At 60.9% G+C, this 19,980-nt stretch overlaps 1 protein-coding gene across 12 annotated transcripts in view; it reads left to right on the top strand.

Moving 5' to 3' along the window:
* NLGN3 (neuroligin 3) overlaps positions 1-10,415 on the top strand; it is a 93,470-nt gene extending 83,055 nt beyond the window's left edge. For all 12 annotated transcript variants that reach the window (XM_045029564.1, XM_045029562.1, XM_045029563.1 and 9 more), the window contains 2 exons: positions 2,693-3,482; positions 8,786-10,415. In XM_045029564.1, the coding sequence (XP_044885499.1) occupies positions 2,693-3,482; positions 8,786-9,626 (1,631 nt within the window). In that variant the 3' untranslated portion in view covers positions 9,627-10,415. The remainder of the gene's footprint in view (positions 1-2,692; positions 3,483-8,785) is intronic.
* Positions 10,416-19,980: the final 9,565 nt, after the last annotated feature.

The following is a 19,980-nucleotide window of genomic DNA, read 5'->3' as shown; positions in this document are numbered from 1 at the left end:
GGGATTGCAGTGTAGCCACACACACACCCCCCCGGGCTGGAACCCGCACCCCTCTCCGTGCAGGGGAAGGCATAGCAGGAATGGAGAAATTGGTAGCATTCCATATAAGGCAGCTCAGGATCCTTGGGGTAGGGTTGCCCCTGTGCACTGGCCAAATAGTGGGGCATTTCCAACCAGGAGGGAGCATGTCAGAAAACACATTAAAATCCTCAGCGTTAGCGAGGAAAGTGTTTCCGCAGCCAGGAGGGAGTTGCAGCAACAGGTGAATCTCTGCCCAGGCAAGAACACAGGAAAGCAAGAGAGAACCTGGTCTGGCTAAAAGGCAAACCAGGAAATGCAGCCCTGACAGGGCCAAGAGGAAGGAGCATAAACGATGGCAGAAGAATGGTGGAAATTAGGAGGCTAAGGGCTTGTCTGCACATAAAGGTGCCTACACTGCATCTGTCCAGCGTAAGCAGTACAGCCACTCGCCTTGTCCTGGAATAGCTGTTCCTGGGTAGGCAGGGGATGAGCTGCCTATGGCACGTTCGCTATCTGGCTAACTGATCCACCCTGAGAGCGTGCTGGTAGAAGTATGTTAAAAAATCACTCCCCGGCACCATTATATTGGCACAAAAATCTGTGTGTAGGCGGTAGGGGGTTGTGAAGCACAAATAGAGAGAAAAACAAATCTATTCTCTGAGCACATCACAATCAGGAGCCTGCAAGAGACTCAGTGGGGCTGCTGGAGTAGCAGAGAGCAAGATGAAGATTGGGGGGTGCTTGGGTAAGGCTGGTCACAGTCACTTTACAGATACCCTTGCTTCTGGATGGGTGTCATGGACCTGGTACCCTCCAGCGTCCAGCCTCAGCTAGAGTTCAGCCTGGCTGGGGCTGGGAAGCAGCTTCCTCCAGAACTGACTACAGAAGGGCTTCTGCACTGGAGCTAGGGAACCCCTTCGCCCTTCCCTTTGTGCCCACTGGAGGGCGTGCTGGCTAGGTCCTAGCTAGGCGGGGGCAGGCCTGCTATGGAAAAGGTCAAGACCAGGAGCCTGGGCAAGCGGGGCCCCTGGGCAAATCCCGTGTGGGAATCCTGGTGTCCAAAGGCCCCCCACCCCCATAGTCCAGCCAGCCCTGCTCCCTCCTGCTGCTCCCAGTAGGAACCCCTGGCAGAGAAGCTGGGCTGGGGCGGTTCCCTGGTGCCACCCAGACGGTATCCTGACCCAGGGAAATAACTGGTATTTGGCAGGACGGGTGTCAGGAAGCTGCCATGTTACCTTAGTCCTGTAGCCCTTGTGCTGCTGGCAGGTGCCAGGACAAAGCTGGGCTGGCAGCACTGTCTGCACCGGGGACACAGCTAGATCTCCGTTGGGCTGAGCTCTCCACTCCCCCAGGGCTCTTGTGGCCTGAGCAGGCTGGGGAGCAGAGAGCCCCAGGGTGTGCACTCCAAGCCCCATCGCATCCCAGCTCAGCCCCCGCGGGCTCCATTTCCTGGGAGTCCTTTGTATTCTGAGCACATGTTCCATTGATGCGGAGCTGGAGTCTGGCCATGAATTCCTCTGCCTGGGCCAGGGCCTTTGTGGCCCTGCTTTCCAGGGCAAGAGTCCACTCCCTCCTGTGTTCCCTCCAGCAGAAAGGCCTCCTTTGTGCCCTGCGAGGCCTGCATTGGCAGAGAGCTGGGCCCAGCTGGGCAGGAAGTGTGTCTCGGGGGTGGGGGTGGGGTGGTACCCAGAGGGAGCAGCTGAATGGGACATGCAGGGTTAAGCTGCCCTAGCACAGGCGTAGCTCTGCCAGCTACCAACACTCTGAAGGGTCGTGCCAGGGCAGAGGAGCTGGGACAGCTGAGGGATTCTGTGGTGCCATCACCAGCTCTCTTCAAGAGGTGGGCGGGAGGCTGCTGGACTCCAGCAGGGCAGGAGCATCACCCACTTCTGGGGCATAGCTGCTCTGTTTTCTGCTTTGCCTGTAGGCTCCGTGGGGCCAGGCCCCAGTTGTGTAGCACTGAGTATGCTGCTGCTGCAGGTCACAGGCATGGTCCCACTGTACCTTGCGTATCTGCAACTCTGTACTCCCGCTGCTTTGAAGGAACTGCTAACAAACGCAGGCTGAGAGAGTGTGACGTGTGTCTGTGTCCAGACCCCTAGGGAACTGTCCTCTGCTTCCGCTTGTCTGGCTGTGCTACAAGGGAATTGGTCAAGTGCGCGTCTCCCCTCTGCAGTGAGTTACTCTCTTAGCTGCTTGCAGAGGAGACGCTGCCTGTGTTTTACAGCACCTAGTGCAGCGGGCCTGGCACCAGAATCACTGGCAGCCAGCGCTGTAATTGTCTCAGGCCCCGGGGGCAGACAGTCCAATCCTATGAGTTAGACGTTCCTGAGATTGTTGGGGCCCAGGGGATGCTGCATTAGATGCAGCCCTGAGGCAAGCTGCCCATGGGGCTCTGCATTAGAGATCCTTTAGGTGCCTATAAGTTAGACTCGCATCTCACTCTTGCCTGCCCTGAGGGGGGAGGCCAGCAGGAAGAGGCCTGCAGGCAATGTCCCATGCCCCCCAGGGTCCAGTCCTGCAGCAAGGGCCTCTCCTGAAGCCGGAGTCCCTGCTTCTATCCCCCCACGTGGGATGAGTGTGTGTTTGGGGGCTCCTAGACAGAGGAGCTGGTGCTGTGCCTAGAGTGCCCCTGCCATGAGCTGCCATTCATGCTCTTCTTTGCCTGCAGGTCTCTTCCAAAGAGCCATCATCCAGAGTGGCTCTGCTCTCTCCAGCTGGGCAGTCAACTACCAGCCTGTGAAGTATACCAGCCTGCTGGCCGACAAGGTGGGCTGCAACGTGCTGGACACTGTGGACATGGTGGATTGTCTGCGACAGAAGAGTGCCAAGGAGCTGGTGGAGCAAGATATCCAGCCAGCTCGCTACCACGTGGCCTTCGGGCCCGTCATCGATGGAGATGTCATCCCGGACGACCCTGAGATCCTGATGGAGCAAGGCGAGTTCCTGAACTACGACATCATGCTGGGGGTGAACCAGGGTGAGGGGCTGAAGTTTGTGGAGGGTGTGGTGGATCCCGAGGATGGTGTCTCGGGCAGTGACTTTGACTACTCCGTCTCCAACTTTGTGGATAACCTATATGGCTACCCAGAGGGGAAGGACACCTTGCGGGAGACCATCAAGTTCATGTACACAGACTGGGCGGACAGGGACAACCCCGAGACACGTCGCAAAACCTTGGTGGCCCTGTTCACTGACCACCAGTGGGTGGAGCCGTCAGTGGTGACGGCTGACCTGCATGCCCGCTATGGCTCCCCAACCTATTTCTACGCCTTCTACCACCACTGCCAGAGCCTCATGAAACCTGCATGGTCTGACGCGGCCCATGGAGACGAGGTGCCTTACGTCTTCGGGATCCCCATGATTGGCCCCACTGACCTCTTCCCTTGCAACTTCTCCAAGAATGACGTCATGCTCAGTGCCGTGGTGATGACGTACTGGACCAACTTCGCCAAGACGGGGTGAGGGATGCTCTGCCCTCCCTGGGCCTATGTATGGGGTCTGTGTGTGGGGTCTGTGTGTGTCTGTCCCCCTCCCTGTGTATGTGTACCCACCTCCCTGTGTGTGTGTGCACGCATGTGTGTGTGCATGCTCCTCCCTCTGTGTGCACACCTCCCTGTGTGTGTGCGTGTGTGCCAGCCTTCATGTGTGTGTGTGCATCCACCTCCGTGTGTGTGTCTGCACACGTGTGCGTGCATGCCTCTTTGTGTATGTGTTCGTGTGCATGCGCCTCCCTGTGTGTGTGTGCCTGCGTGTGTGGGTATGCGTGCCTGCCTCCCTGTGCGTGCGTCTATGTGTGTGTGCGTGCCTGCTTCCCTCTGTGTGTGCCCACCTCCCTGTGTGTGTGTTTGAGTGCATGCCCTCCCCATATGTAAAAGCAGCAAAGAGTCCTGTGGCACCTTATAGACTTACAGACGTTTTGGAGCATGAGCTTTCATGGGTGAATACCCACTTCTTCGGATGCAAGTAGTGGAAATCTCCAGGGGCAGGTATATATATATATATGCAAGCAAGAAGCAGGCTAGAGATAACGAGGTTAGTTCAATCAGGGAGGATGAGGCCCTCTTCTAGCAGCTGAGGTGTGAAAACCAAGGGAGGAGAAACTGGTTTTGTAGTTGGCAAGCCATTCACAGTCTTTGTTTAATCCTGAGCTGTGTTTAAATCTACGGACCGCTATGCCTACCTTCATGCCTCCAGCTTCCATCCCGGGCACACCACATGATCCATTGTCTACAGCCAAGCACTGAGGAACAACCGCATCTGCTCTAACCCCTCAGACAGAGACCAACACCTACAAAATCTCCACCAAGCATTCTCAAAACTACAATACCCGCACGAGGAAATAAGGAAACAGATCAACAGAGCCAGACGTGTACCCAGACGCCTCCTACTGCAAGACAAACCCAAGAAAGAAACCAACAGGACTCCACTGGCCATCACATACAGTCCCCAGCTAAAACCCCTCCAACGCATCATCAGGGATCTACAACCCATCCTGGACAATGATCCCACACTTTCACAGGCCTTGGGTGGCAGGGCTCACAGACAACCTGCCAACCTGAAGCATATTCTCACCAGTAACTGCACACCGCACCATAGTCACTCTAGCTCAGGAACCAGTCCATGCAACAAACCTCGATGCCAACTCTGCCCACATATCTACACCAGCGACACCATCACAGGACCAAACCAGATCAGCCACACCATCACTGGTTCATTCACCTGCACATCCACCAATGTAATATATGCCATCATATGCCAGCAATGCCCCTCTGCTATGTACATCGGCCAAACTGGACAGTCTCTAAGGAAAAGGATAAATGGACACAAATCAGACATTAGGAATGGCAATATACAAAAACCTGTAGGAGAACACTTCAACCTCCCTGGCCACACCATAGCAGATCTTAAGGTGGCCATCCTACAGCAAAAAAACTTCAGGACCAGACTTCAAAGAGAAACTGCTGAGCTTCAGTTCATCTGCAAATTTGACACCATCAGCTCGGGATTAAACAAGAACTGTGAATGGCTAGCCAACTACAAAAGCAGTTTCTCCTCCCTTGGTGTTCACACCTCAACTGCTAGAACAGGGCCTCATCCTCCCTGATTGATCTAACCTCGTTATCTCTAGCTTGCTTCTTGCTTGCTTATATATACACCTGCCCCTGGAAATTTCCACTGCTTGCATCCGAAGAAGTGGGTATTCACCCACGAAAGCTCATGCTGCAAAACATCTGTTAGTCTATAAGGTGCCACAGGATTCTTTGCTGCTTCTACAGAACCAGACTAACACAGCTACCCCTCTGATACTCCCCATATGTATGTATGTTCATCCTTCCTGTGAGTGGAGGGGGTTGTGTGCATCTCTGTGGACCTGTGTGTGTGTGCGTACACACATCCCTGCACATGGGTGGGTGCACACCTCCTTCCTGGGGGGTGGGCATGTGTGCATGCACCCTCCCTGTGTGTGTGTCCACGTGCACCTCCCATGCATGTGTGCATGTGCCTTACTGCAGTTTTGTATTAGTGTGGCAGGAGAGTGTGTCTGCACACCTTCCCTGTGTGTGTGTGTGTGTGTGTGTGTGTTTGCACAGTCACACCCTGGGGTGCAATCCAGACTAATAAGGGTTGTGTCACCATCTGCCCCATAAACTGGGGATCTCACCGTGCTTTGCTGTTACAGCTCCCTCTCCCTCTCCAGCCACCAGCATGCAGGACACACCCTGAGTGGCTGCGTGTAGCTGGAGCCCTGGTCGAGCAGCACTCATCCCACCAGGCACACTCTGCCTGTCACAGCCTTGGTTGCTACCTGCGGGGTGACCCTGACACATGGCCAGTCCTGAATTTTCCCCCAAAACGTGTCTTCTGCACTGTCCAGTTCTTTCCCGGGCACTTAGATATTAGAGATCCATTGCCCCTGTAAGGGGTCAGTGCACAACAGGTTACTACTTTAATTGGCGGTCAGTGTCAGCACAGAACTGGAGTAGGTCTGCTTAAAAACACCAACCTGTTTGTTTAAGTACAGAGAGCTAGATTGGAAGGCAGAATACAGGTGTAAGGCAGTAACATGAGAAATGGTTACGAGAGAAATAAAGCTAAAACACTTTCCAGTAACTGAGACTTAATGAGCTAGACGTGGTTCAAGGTCAAATCCCTACCACATGCTCCCAGCAACAGGGCTGACTAAATGTTCATGTCACAGTCCCTGCCAAAGTCCAAACCTGGTTCCTTTGCCCGCTTAGTGAAGTGGTTCCCAACCTCTTTTCATTTGCAGGCCCATAACAAATTTTAAATGCAGGTGCGGGCCCCTTTGGAAACTTAGCCAGAGTGTGCGGACCCCCAAAGAGCTGCAGCCCACAGGTTGAAAACCACTGTCGAGAGTGAGAGTGAGAGAGCAAATCCCTGGGGTGTTTTAGCCCCACACTTTTCTAGTCCAGTTCCCCTTTGAAATGTGTTTTCCTGAGGGTTTCCTGAGGTAAAGTTCCTTCCCACTGTGAGGACGGAGGGAGACCTCGTGGTGAAAGAGGTTCCATGCTGTTTGCTAAATCACCGATGGATCTGTTCCTGCACCCCCTTGCTGCCAAAGAATGGCCACCTGACTGGTGATGGCCAGTCAACGTTGACACCTGGCAAGAGGTGTCAGCTTGTCCTTTGTCTTTGAGAAACAGGCTCAGCCCCTCCCCAGACTTGTCTGGTAAACACACTTCAGTCGTCATTTCGTCTTATGTTCCTAACTGGACATACACACGTGCTGCACACACGGCACCGTGCTATTATTGACCAGTGAGTTACTAGTTCTCAAGTGATACCTCGTAAGGCATATTTTCTATGAACATTATTACAGTGGTTAGGATGTGACTGCAGGGGGGCATCGAGTCACACATCTCTCTGTGCGTGCGTGTGTGTGTCTGTGCCCTCCCTCCCCGCACGCGTGTGTGTCTGTGCCCTCCCTCCCCGCACGCGTGTGTGTCTGTGCCCTCCCTTCCCGCACGTGTGTGTGTCTGTGCCCTCCCTCCCCACACGTGTGTGTGTGCACGCCCTCCCTTCCCGCACGTGTGTGTGTGTGCGTGCACCTTTCCAGAGGAAGGGGGTCTGTGCTGCCTCCCCATGTGCATGTGTGCAGTCCCTCTGTGTGTGTGTGTGTGTGTGTGTGTGCACGCCCTCCTTCCCCGCATGTGTGTGCGTGTGCGTGCGTGCACCCTCCCCATGTGTGTGTGTGTGCATGCACCCTCCCTCCCCGCACGTGTGTGTGTGTGTGTGTGTGCACCTTTCCAGAGGAAGGGGGTGTCACGGAGTCCCCAGGCAATGCTCTGGAACTGCTCCCCACCAAGCCAGGCAGGACTCTGGGGAGCCTCCTCTCCCTTGGAGCAGACTGTCTGCAGGGCAAGAAGCTCACACGGCTTCACCTCCTGGGTCTGACCTTGGCGCATTCAGCATCCTCTGCCCCTCCATGCGCTTCCCACAGCGAGCCCGCCCTAGCGGGGTCCTGGGGAAGCCAGAGGGTCCTGCACCCCCACTGCGCAGTCAGACGTGACTCTCAGCCAGCCAGTAACACAGAGGTTTATTCGATGACAGGAACAGGGTCTAACACAGAGCTTGTAGGTACCGAGAATGGGACCCCTCAGCCGGGTTCATTCTGGGGGGCAGTGAGCCAGACCCCCACGTCTGCACTTCACTCCTCGTCCCAGCCAGCTCCAGACTGACACCCCCCCCAGCCCCTCCCCCTCTGCTCAGCTCCTTTCCTGGGCCAGGAGGTCACCTGACCTCTCTGTCTCCAACACCTTCAGTTGGCACCTTTGCAGAGGAGGGGCCCAGGCCATCTGTTGCTAGGAGACAGAGTGTCAGGCATTTAGGTGCACTGGCCCTTTGCTCTGTAGCAACCATATACCCTGATCCCACCACCTAGAGACTTAAGAACTGCCTGGGGGACACTGAGGCACCAACACTGTATTCAGAGAAAACATTAAGAACATTCCCAGTTCGCCACAGGGGGTCTGTGCTCCCTCCCCATGTGCACGTGTGCAGTCCCTCTGTGTGTGTGTGTGTGTACGTGCACTCTCCCTCCCCGTGTGTGTGTGTGCATGCGCCCTCCCTCCCCGCACGTGTGTGTGTGTGTGTGCACCCTCTCTCTGGGGCATGCGGGGCCCTACCACACTCTGGGGCCAGGAGTCTGGCACTAAGGGGAGGATCCGGCCCTGACAGTGACTCCTCAAGGGGGCAGGGCATCGCTGCAGAGCCTTCTCCACAGGCCGGGCCTTGGAGGGGCGTACTGTAATTCCTTGAGGCACTGGGAGGATGCTGGGAAATCCCTGGGGGTTGCTACGCTGCGGTAGGTTTGTTCCATTGGCCTGCTCAGCTCTGGCTGGAGCAGCCTGGTGCGCAGCTGGGTCAGGGACCTACCTTGCCATTCTGGAGGGCTGAGTCCAATGGAGATTTCACACGAGCCGGGGGTCGGGGTGGGTTTAGCTTAAGCCTGTGTTACACTGTCTCTGTGCAGGAGCCCCTCACTACAGCCAGGTGCCCAGCTCTGACAATGGGGGGGAAGCATGAGACCCGAGGTGAGAATCAAGGAGTGTTGGCCGTGGGTCGGGATTGATGAGCCCCAGCAGGGGCCGTTCTGCTGTCTCTGTGGCTCTAACGCCCTGGTAGTGCCTCTCCCGATGGGCTGGGCCCTGTCTGCATGTCTCCCGCAGAGCTCTGTGCAGCACCCTGTCTCTGCGTGTTTCTCCAGTGCCACATGGACGGTTTCCGTTCTGTTTCCCAGGGACCCCAACAAGCCTGTCCCCCAGGACACCAAGTTCATTCACACCAAGGCCAACCGCTTTGAGGAAGTGGCATGGTCCAAGTACAACCCTCGCGACCAGCTGTACCTGCACATCGGCCTGAAGCCGAGAGTGCGAGACCACTACCGAGCCACCAAGGTGGCCTTCTGGAAGCACCTGGTGCCCCACCTGTACAACCTGCACGACATGTTCCACTATACCTCGACCACCACCAAAGTGCCGCCGCCAGACGCCACGCAGAACTCACACATCACCCGCCGGCCCAACGGCAAAATCTGGACTACCAAGCGCCCGGCTATCTCCCCGGCTTACAACAGCGAGAACCCCAGGGAGAAGTGGAGCCCGGAGCAGGAGGCTGGCACGCTGCTGATCGAGAACCCCCGGGACTACTCCACCGAGCTGAGCGTCACCATCGCTGTGGGGGCCTCCCTGCTCTTCCTCAACGTGCTGGCCTTTGCTGCGCTCTACTACCGCAAGGACAAGCGCCGGCAGGACACGCACCGCCAGCCCAGCCCCCAGCGCAGCGCCCCCAACGACAGGGGCCACACGCCCGAGGAGGAGATCCCCTCCCTGCAGATGAACCAGGCCCACCATGAGTGCGAGTCAGGGCAGGCGCACGATGCCCTGCGGCTCACCTCCCTGCCCGACTACACGCTGACCCTGCGCCGCTCCCCAGACGACATCCCTCTGATGACCCCCAACACCATCACCATGATCCCCAACTCCCTGGTGGGCTTACAGACCCTGCACCCCTACAACACCTTTGCAGCAGGGTTCAACAGTACGGGGCTCCCGCACTCACACTCCACCACCAGGGTATAGCTCCAGGGGCTGTGCCCACCCATGCCCGCTCACATCCACGCACACAGAGGACACTGGCAGGAGCTGACGGATGCAGATTGGGCAGCACACACAGACGGACCCACCTGGCAGGTGGAGCAGAGCCCCAGGGCTGGCAGGACCCCTGCTGCGGGACAGGTGGGCTGCTCGCTCCTCCGGCTCGCTCGCTCGCTCTTCTGTTTTTATTTTGTAAAGTGCTTTGACTCTCCGTGTGCTGAGAGGGCTGACGCCGGGGCAGCAGGGCCCAGCCAGAGCGGTGCAGGAGAACGCCAGCAGAGCATGTGCAGAGAGCGTCACCCAGCCCTGCACGCTGCATCCCGCTGGAAGCCCCCGTGCAGGACACTGAGAAGGACTCGTCTAGGGAGGAGGTGATGGCGTGCCTTCCCCCTGGCCTGGACATGGCACTAGAGGACTCTGCACCACTCGGGAGGTGGTGCCTCCCGGAGCCCTCTCCCCTCCTCACAAGTACATTGGGGACTGGCTAGGAGCTGTCCTTGGCATTCTCTTTCCACTGGACCTGTTGGGTTGATTGAAATTTGCCATTCAAAGTGCCATGGAAAAGGCTCCAACACTCTGTCAAATTGTGGTGTGAAGCAGCTGCCTTGGGCCACTGGCACTGGGTGGTGGGATCGGTGCCCGGGTTGTCGCTGGGTGGGAGGACTCAGTACCCAGTCTGGCGCTGGGCAGGAGGGGCTCGGTGCCCGGTCTGGCGCTGGGCAGGAGGGGCTCGGTGCCCGGTCTGGCGCTGGGCAGGAGGGGCTCGGTGCCCGGTCTGGCGCTGGGCGGGGGGGCGGGCTTGGTGCCCGGTCTGGCGCTGGGCGGGGGGGGGCTCGGTGCCCGGTCTGGCGCTGGGCGGGGGGGGGGCTTGGTGCCCGGTCTGGCGCTGGGCAGGAGGGGCTCGGTGCCCGGTCTGGCGCTGGGCAGGAGGGGCTCAGTGCCCGGTCTGGCGCTGGGCGGGGGGGGCTCGGTGCCCGGTCTGGCGCTGGGCGGGGGGGCTTGGTGCCCGGTCTGGCGCTGGGCGGGGGGGGCTCGGTGCCCCATCTGGCAGACCAACCCTAGGTGTGGGCCCAGCACCTCTGCTCCTCTTGCTGCAGAGAATCTCTTTTGTGTCGGTCGTGTCTCTTTGCAGAGATGTTTTTTAAGCAGATCTTTAGTTCTTTACACACTAACGGAGTCGCTGCATTTTGTCCTTTGTAAAGATTTTAAACCAGGTGTTCTTGATATAAAGTAAAAAAGCCAGTTAGAATCTCAGTGTGTGCCACTGCTCCCACCCCACCAGCCGGGCCCCCGCCCGCTGCCTTCCCAAGAGAGACCATCTGGGCCATGCCCCCAGCCCGCAGCCTGGGCCGGCAGGGCACGTCCCCACGGGGCTGACGTGCAGCCCCCTTTTCTATTTTTGATATTTCCCCTTCCCTGTAGTTCATGTCTGTGTATTTCAGCCAAATAACGTGTGTGCTATGGCCCAAGTCTGTGAGCGTCGCTCTGCGCTGCCAGCACTCCTCTGCCAACAGCCACTGCCACCTCGTCCTACCACACGGCCTAGGACCCCCACCCCTTCACTAATACCCTGCTACACCGCCGCCCTCCTTACTAAACCCTGCTAACGCCCCTCCAGCCTAGTCCTCTGCCGGCTCCCCCGTCCCCTGCCACCCCCTCCCTGCCGTCCTCTGCCAGCCCTGTCCCCGCCCTCCTCTGCCAGCTCCCCCCCACCCTCCTATGCCGGCTCCCCCGTCCCCTGCCACCCCCTCCCTGCCATCCTCTGCCAGCTCCCCGCACGCCGTCCTCTGCCGGCTCCCCTGTCCCCTGCCAGCCCCCTCCCTGCCATCCCCTGCCAGCTCCCCCCATGCCGTCCTCTGCTGGCTCCCCCTCCCTGCCGTCCCCTGCCAGCCCCCTCCCTGCCATCCTCCACCAGCTCCCCCCTGCCCTCCTCTGCCGGCTCCCCCGTCCCCTGCCAGCCCCCTCCCTGCCATCCTCTGCCAGCCCTGTCCCCGCCCTCTGCCAGCTCCCACCCTCTGCCGGCTCCCCTGTCCCCTGCCAGCCCCCTCTCTGCCGTCCTCCGCCAGCCCTGCCCCCGCCATTCTCTGCCAGCTCACCCCCCCTGCCCTCCTCTGCCAGTTCCCCCGTCCCCAGTCACCCCCTCCCTGCCCTCCTCTGCCGGCTCTTGCTGTTTTTCACCACTGCCATTGCCATATCATGCTGCTCTCTGCCAGTCCCATTGCTGCTCCCATCCTTCGCCAGCCCTGCTGCCCGCCACCTTCTGCCTCTGTCCCTGCCTCGTGCCCCCGGCTCCGCCCGGCTCCTGCCACACGGCGGCAGCCAGCTGCACAGCAGAGCCCTGGCTCAAGCAGCCTGGTGTGGCGAGGACTCGGCTCGTGCGGAGGGGAGGGGCCCCTACCCGGGTAGCGCAGTGAATGGTGCAGAGGGGGTCACACAGTGTGTGGGGCTCAGGGTACGTTTTATTGACGGCTCAGCTCAGTCCTTGCTGGACATTTCTCCACCCCCCCAGAAAGACCCCAATATCCTAGCAGTCACCACTCAGGAGCCCAGGCCTACAGGGCAGGATGGAGGGGCACTGGGGGGGCTGCAGGGAGCCCGGGGCTGTGGGGCAGGATGGAGGGAGCTGGGGGGGAGCCCAGGGGTGCGGGGCAGGATGGAGGGAGCTGGGGCTGTGGGGCAGGATGGAGGGGCAATGGCAGGGTTGTGGGGGAGCCCAGGCCTACAGGGCAGGATGGAGGGGCACTGGGGGGGCTGCAGGGAGCCCGGGGCTGTGGGGCAGGATGGAGGGGCTGGGGCTGTGGGGCAGGATGGAGGGAGCTGGAGGGGAGCCCGGGGCGGGGGGGCAGGATGGAGGGAGCTGGGGGGGAGCCCGGGGCTGGGGGGCAGGATGGAGGGAGCTGGGGGGGAGCCCGGGGCTGGGGGGCGGGAGGGAGGGAGCTGGGGTGGAGCCCAGGGCTGGGGGCGGGAGGGAGGGGCTGGGGCTGGGGCTGTGGGGCAGGATGGAGGGAGCTGGGGGGGGAGCCCGGGTCTGTGGGGCAGGATGGAGGGAGCTGGGGGGCAGCCCGGGGCGGGGGGGCAGGATGGAGGGAGCTGGGGGGGAGCCCAGGGCGGGGGGGCAGGAGGGAGGGAGCAGGGGGGGAGCCCAGGGCTGCGGTGCAGGAGGGAGGGAGCTGGGGGGCAGGATGGAGGGAGCTGGGGGGGAGCCCAGGGCTGGGGGGCAGGAGGGAGCGGTGATGGCAGGGTTATGGGGCAGGATGGAGGGGCCGGGGCTGTGGGGCAGGATGGAGGGAGCTGGGGGGCAGGATGGAGGGAGCTGGGGGGGAGCCCAGGGCTGGGGGGCAGGAGGGAGCGGTGATGGCAGGGCTGCGGGGGAGCCCAGGGCTGGGGGGAAGGAGGGAGGGAGCTGGCGGGGAGCCCAGGGCTGGGGGGCAGGAGGGAGGGAGCTGGGGGGCAGGATGGAGGGAGCTGGGGGGGAGCACGGGGCTGGGGGGCAGGAGGGAGGGAGCTGGGAGGCAGGAGGGAGCGGTGATGGCAGGGTTGTGGGGCAGGATGGAGGGGCCGGGGCTGTGGGGCAGGAGGGAGGGAGCTGCGGGGGAGCCCAGGGCTGGGGGGCAGGATGGAGGGAGCTGGGGGGCAGGAGGAAGGGAGCTGGGGGGCAGGAGGGAGCGGTGATGGCAGGGCTGCGGGGGAGCCCAGGGCTGAGCTAGCAGGAACATGCAGCACAGCTGGGTAACATTGGGGTGACCTGAGTTTCTTCCCTTCTCGGCACTGGAGGAGCAGCTTTTGCCCAGGGCGGGAGAGGCCCATGGCTGCGTTGGGCCTGGGCTGTTGGACACGAGCTGCGCGGGAGCACTGAGCCGTACCCCAAGGCTGCCCCCCCGGGTGCCCGGGGGGCTCTGGCAGAGGCACCCTGAGGCAGCGCCTGCCACATGCCAGCTGGTGCTGCCTGGCTCCAGGCATCAGTGGCCAGACACAAGTGGGCTGGGGAGGGGGTGCAAGGGTTGGGCCCCAGCCAGTGCGAGGCCAGGGGCTACCCACCCCCCCAGCAACCCCCCAGCGCAGCTCAGCCCAAGGATGGGGGGGGCGACTGGGGGGCTGCAGTCTGCTCCTGCCTCCCTCCGCATGACGGCTGCTGGCAGGGCACCTTTCGCTCGCTCCAGGGGCCCAAGCCACAGCTGTGGCTCTGCGCCTCCCCCCCGGGCTCTGCCACCCACCCCCCTGAGTCCCCTCGGGCTCTGCCACCCGCCCCCCTGAGTCCCCTCGGGCTCTGCCACCCACCTGACCCCCTCGGGCTCTGCCACCCGATCCCCCCCCCTGGGCTCTACCACCCACCTGAGTCCCCTCAGGCTCTGCCACCCACCTGACCCCCCCGGGCTCTGCCACCCAGCCGACCCCACCCCCCAGGCTCTGCCACCCGCCCCCCCTGGCTCCCCCCGGCTCTGCCACCCGCCGCCCTGAGTCCCCTCGGGCTCTGCCACCCGCCTGACCCCCTGTGGGCTCTGCCACCCGCCCCCCTGAGTCCCCTCGGGCTCTGCCACCCGCCTGACCCCCCCGGCTCTGCCACCCGATCCCCCCCTCCAGGGCTCTGCCACCCACCAGACACAACCCCCTGGGGCTCGCTCTGCTACCTGACCCCCCTCCCTGCCCCAGGGCTCTGTCACCCGACCCTCCCCCCATCCCAGGGCTCTGCCATTGAATCCCTGTCAGGGCCTGACTCTCATGCCAGGGCATTGCCACCTGATCCCGCCCCCCCGCCCAGGGCCTGAGTCCTCTCGTCCCCCCAAGTGCTTGTCTCTAATCCCCCCCCCCCATCCCAATTTGGTCAGAGGAGCCCAGAGCCAGGCCCAGGGGCTTGGGCTCATACGCTGAGATGGTCGGCCAAGTCTGCATTCCCCATTTCATGCCATGTAGGGCAATGTAGAGGATCCCCCCAAAGATGGGGGGGCAGAGCAGGGCCTTGGGGCAGGGCGGGCGTGTGGGGGCGCAGCAGGAGATACAGGGGTCTCGGGAGCAGGAGGGGGGCCTGGGGCTGGGCAGAGCAGTGCTGAGTGCAGAATGCATTTCTACCGTCACCTGCGCAGAGTAACAACCTCCAAATAAAACAAATGCTATTTTGAATAGTGTGGCGTCCTGTGAGCTGTATGGGGGGACGGGGAGGAGTCTCAAAGGCCAGCTGGGGAGGGGGGGGAGAGGAGACCACCAGAGCCTAGCGGGGAGTGAGGCAGGAGTCCCAAAGCCAGGGCAGGGACTGGGGAACCACAGCCCAGCATGGGTGCGTGGGGGTTCGTTGGCATTGACCAGCGCCAGCTACATGGGCCCTATGCCTGGGTTTGTCAGCAGGGGCCTTGGGGAGCAGCCCTCATGCAGCGCCATTTGCTCGCTTTGCATGGGGGGGGCTGAGCGGGGTGGGGCTACTGAGCCACGGGTGGGCAGCTGGCTGCAGGCTGGGACCAGGGGGGTGTCCAGTGTGTTACTCCTCACGCGCTCCGCAGCCCACTCCCAGGCACCACGGCAGCTGCTCCAGCCCCTCCAGGTCCCAGCATGGATGAGCCGTTGACTAGACAGAGCAGCAGCACGACAGGCAGGGATGGAACCATCCAGCAACATGCTCCAAGATTTCCACGGCTCGCCCCAGTTCCACCACCCTGGCATCTGCCCCCCACCACTGCCAGCAATCACAGGTGCTGGGCAATCGACCCCTGGCAGCTCAGAGTAGGGTGGGTCCCTCGCCTTGGCTACACCCGTAGTCAGCGTCAGGCCAGGCTTAGCCCAACAGGGGCAGTGTCTGTCTATGGCACGTTGCTGGCAGTACCCAGGTGACGCCCATACTCCGCTGAGCCCATCCCCGACACCCTTCAGGGCAGGGCAGCCCCCTCCACTGTGCAGCTAGGGCCTGAGCCCCACAGAGGCCCAAGAGCACCTGGGGAGTCTTAGTTCGAGGCTAGTGCCCAGCCCACTGGCCCATCTTCCCCAAAGCCCTGCAGCGCAGCAGCCCCTGCGGACACCGGGCATGGCCCTGCTGGCGGCGCCCCAGGCAGTGCTGAAGCGGCTCAGTGGCTTTCCCCGCTGTGCTGGGGCTCCCTGCTCACGGAGCAGCCAGGGCCAGCTGCTCGAGGAGCCCTCGTCAAAGGGACCTGCCAGCGCCGTGCTGGCTGGGGACCTGGTGCATCTCTGGGATCGGGGCAGGGCACGTGGCCCAGCAGCGACGCCCCAGGCTCCTACGGGTGGCATGAGCTGCCAGAGTCCCAGCTCCCTGAGATCTCCCTGCTGCAGGCTGGGCCCACACGGATGTTCCTGTGCCCCAAATGGGCCTTGGGGTTTGTGTCCCACCCCTCGTAAGGAGCGCTCTGTGGGGCAGGGTCTGCCAGTGCCCCACAGCACCCTGCACCATCAGTCTGGGCTGCAGCTTCCTGCATCACGCACTGTGCTGCGGTGCAGGCACCCGTGCACAGGGCAGGCTCGCCCATCCCCTGCTGGCGTTGCCCCACCTGTCTCACTGCCCCACCCATTTATTATCCCAATCACCCTATCGCTTCCCCCCAGGCATCAGTCAGACAAAATCAGGGGGGATTGTGCCAGCATATACAGCATTAGATTTGGTATGTTAGCGCCTGTGAGAGCTGGGGGCGGGGGGCAGAGTGGAAGATGATAGATGAATGGGGGGGGACCAAGGTGTGTGTGGGGGGGGGGCGCTGCCCTCTAGCCCCATAGCAAATCACACCCCTGCCCCCCTCAGCCTCAGTCCATTGCCCCCACCCCCACTTCTTGCCAAGCAGCAAAGGCTGCTGATTTAATCTCTTTTTAATGTAATTTCAAACAGGGTTTCCATAGAAACCAGTCATGGGCCCTGCGTGGCCTCGTGAGTGTACAGGGCTGGTGAGCCAGAGCTGGGGCCCTGAGCCGAGCAATGAGCCTTAGCTCTGCCCTGCGCGGGGGGGAAATCTCCCCGCCTTGTGACACCTGTGCTGGGGCAGCCCCAGAGGAGGCCTGGCAGCTGCCGAAGGCCTCGTGAGCCTGGGGTCAGTGCCGTGGTGTGGCCCAGGCAATGGCTACCCCCCCACCCCTCCACATAGGTATCAGCTTAGCGCTGGTTCACCTCCCCCTGCCGGGTGGCTCCCGGCTGCTGGGCACTGGCTGAATTAGCCACTGGCACAAGAATATGCTCCTGCTACTGGCCTATGAGCTCAGGGGAGTCCCTGACAACGGCTGCCCGCTGTGCCCAGGTCTCATTGGCCTACTGCTCACCAGGCCGCCCAGGTCGTGTCCTGATTTACCATGGCACCAGTGGTGGGGCTGGGAGGGGCTCTGGCCTGCTCCGAGGCGGTGCTTGGCCCCTGGCAGTGCTGACGTTCATAGGCATGTGCTTATGCAGCCAATGCACCAAGGGAACAAGACCTGCCCAAGTACCAGCTGGGCAAGGCCAGGCATGCCATGCAGCTGTGGCATGTGGGCCCTGGCTTAGCCCCCTGGGCCCTCAGCCCTGGGAGGGGCTAGCGACAGCGTGTCGTGCGTGTGGACAAGAGCAATTCATCATTAATTGTCATGGTATCTCCTGCTGTCATGAGCCCCAGCGCTGTGCGGGGCAGTGTGACGAATGTCCAGGCCTGCCCCAGGCCCGGCCAGGCTGCATTGCACAAGGAATGACGCCAGCCAATGAGACCAGGTGCTCCGTGGCTGCTGGGCCTGACAGGGCCGCGTTGCTGAGTAACCGCTGGCTAGCAGGGCAAGTGGGACCAGGGCCGTCGCTACCAACGGCACCGCTAGAAACGCCTCCCTGTAAGCAGCTGTGCCAGGCTAAGCAGTGCATGTGGGAGCCCAGCATCGGTGCCAATAGGACACGGGTGGACTACTTGAGTGCCACCCACACACACCCACACACCCACACCCCGCCCCCCAAGGGCTTAGAAATGTGCCCCTGACAAACCACTCCCTGAGCTTTGTTAGCCCTGGCTAGGCCATACCTGCTGGTTTCCTTGGCACAAGTTAGAGCAGCCTAAGTGTTGCTCTACATTATGGCACTCTCTCACCAGCCAGGGATTGCTGGAGCATAGACTGCCCTGGCCAGGCTGCCTTTCCCTACACCAGCCATATGGCAGGGTTAGGCTTGATGGCACCCAGAGAGTCTCCAGGCCTGGGGGGGCCGCAGGTGTATGATGCTGGGCCCTGAGCTGACCAACCGCCAGTGCGGGCTCTGTGCAGCCACAGGGCGCAAGGGCCAGGCGGACGCCACTGCACCGCTCGCTGCTGGGGGGTCGGGGTGGGGGTAGGGAACAGCACCCCGGGAAAAGTGTATGGTGTGTGTCACAGCATCGGGGTGTTAGCTGAGGGGCTCCTCAGGGACAGGACAGGGGCTGGCTGCGGAGCCCCAGTGAGGGGGCACAGGCAGGGTTTGCTATGGCTGAGGGGAGCCCCGGGGACAGGCTGGGTCCCCCTGGTTCGCCACAGCAGCAATCAGCAGAATTGCTCCCTTTCCTTTAGTTGGGGATGTTGGTGCCTCCCTCTGCCCTGGGAGTGGGATCAGCCCCCCCCCTCACCCCCACCCTCCCCACCAAGGCCTAATGCAAACATAGTCCTGCTCTGGAGCCCAGGGCTGCCTGGCTAATTGGGTGTGTAAGGAAATGAGGGCACATCCCTGAGAATGACGCTGGCACTTGTGCGTGAGGCCTGCTGAGCCTGTGGACAGGGGGTGCCCTAGCTGCCGGGCAGCCTGGGTTTGAACTCTGAGCCCTGACGCACCAGATTTCACTGCACACCAGGGAGCCTCCTGTGCCCTGAATCTTGGCACTGGCTCCCGTGGGGGCTGGATGAACTGCCTGGCAGATCATCCTGTGTAAAGACACTGCGGGGGAGAGAGCAGCCTTTGTCCTCCCCGGCGCCGGCTCAGTGTTTCCCCATTGTGGGCAGATACACAATGGGCTGGAGCGGGCGGGGGGGGGGGAGGACGGAAGTGCCGGGGCACCAAGAAGGCTGGTTTGATATGCTGGGCTATGGTTTTGGGGCTGGGGAGATTGGAGTGATGGGGGGCGGGGGGGGGTGTCAGGGCTACATTGTCTGTACCTGTACTTGTGGCACCAGATTGGGCTTGGTCGCCCCAGGTCTGTCTGCTCCCACAGCACAGCCTGTGCTTGCTGGTGCTTTCCCATCGCCCTGGCTGGGGAGGGTGGTAGGAGGGGCAGGCTCGGGCCAGGGCCCAGCACTGGGTTAGCCAGCTCAGCAGCTAGCCAGTGCAGACTCCGGCCTGAGCGGGATTAGGGCAGCAGGGGCGGCTCCAGGCCCCACACGCCAACGCGTGCTTGGGGCGGCACACCGCGGGGGGGGGTGTGCTCTGCCGGTCGCCGGGAGGGCGGCAGGCGGCTCCGGTGGACCCTCTGCAGGCACGTCTGCGCGAGGTCCACTGGAGCCACGGGACTGGCGACCGGCAGCGCGCCCCCTGCGGCGTGCCGCCGTGCTGGGGGCGGCGAAATGGCTAGAGCCACCCCTGTAGGGAAGGGAAGTAGAACCCTGCAGGCACCAGGTGTGGGAGGGAGCCGGAGGCTGCGTGTGAGCAGGAGCAGCAGGCTGGACACTGGCTGTGGAAGGAAGGCCACACAGCAGGCAGCGAGAGCCAGACTTGGCAGTAACACATTGCCTCTCGTTGGCTGGGGGCGCCGTAGCAGCAGCAGGAGGATTTTTTTTTTGTTTCATGACCATTTTATTAGATTTAACACGTTTTAAAATCATCACAAATGAAAGTTGGCTACTCAAGCCTTCCATGCAGCACTACATCTACATCCTTCTTGGTTTCCTGTTATAATTTTGCATAGCTCTGTTAATGAACTTCATGAATGCAGCGCGTTCATCTTCGGTGGTTGCCGGGCAGCAGCCAGCAAGCAGGATGTGGGGGTGGTGGGAGGATGGGGTGGATGGGCCCCAATGGGACACAATGGTTACCCTGACACAGCTCTACTGAAGTGCCCCTCGGGGCTGAGTTCAGAACGACTGGTGCTGTTTGCATTGGAACTGTTAGTCATTGTGTAACCTTTGGATGGGCTAGAGTTCACTTCACTGCCCTTCTCTGGTGCGTAACCCCCACCCCAAAAGTTGGTGAATCACCCTTATTGAGACAATTTAACTAAAACAGTTTGGCTAAAATCAAACAGTCAAAGTATTCAATTAAAATAAAATAGGGCTGTTGCTTAATTGCAGTTAACTCATGCAATTAACTAAAAAAAATTAATCATGATTAATTGCAGTTTTAATCGCACTATTAAACAATAAAATACCAATTGAACTTTTTAAAATATTTTGGATGTTTTTCTAAATTTTTATATATATTGCATGAGGTGAATTGAAAAATACT

This window comes from Mauremys mutica, chromosome 9 (assembly GCF_020497125.1).
Source record: "Mauremys mutica isolate MM-2020 ecotype Southern chromosome 9, ASM2049712v1, whole genome shotgun sequence".
In the NCBI taxonomy this organism is placed as follows: domain Eukaryota; kingdom Metazoa; phylum Chordata; order Testudines; family Geoemydidae; genus Mauremys; species Mauremys mutica.
This window is presented reverse-complemented; position numbering and strand designations above follow the sequence as displayed.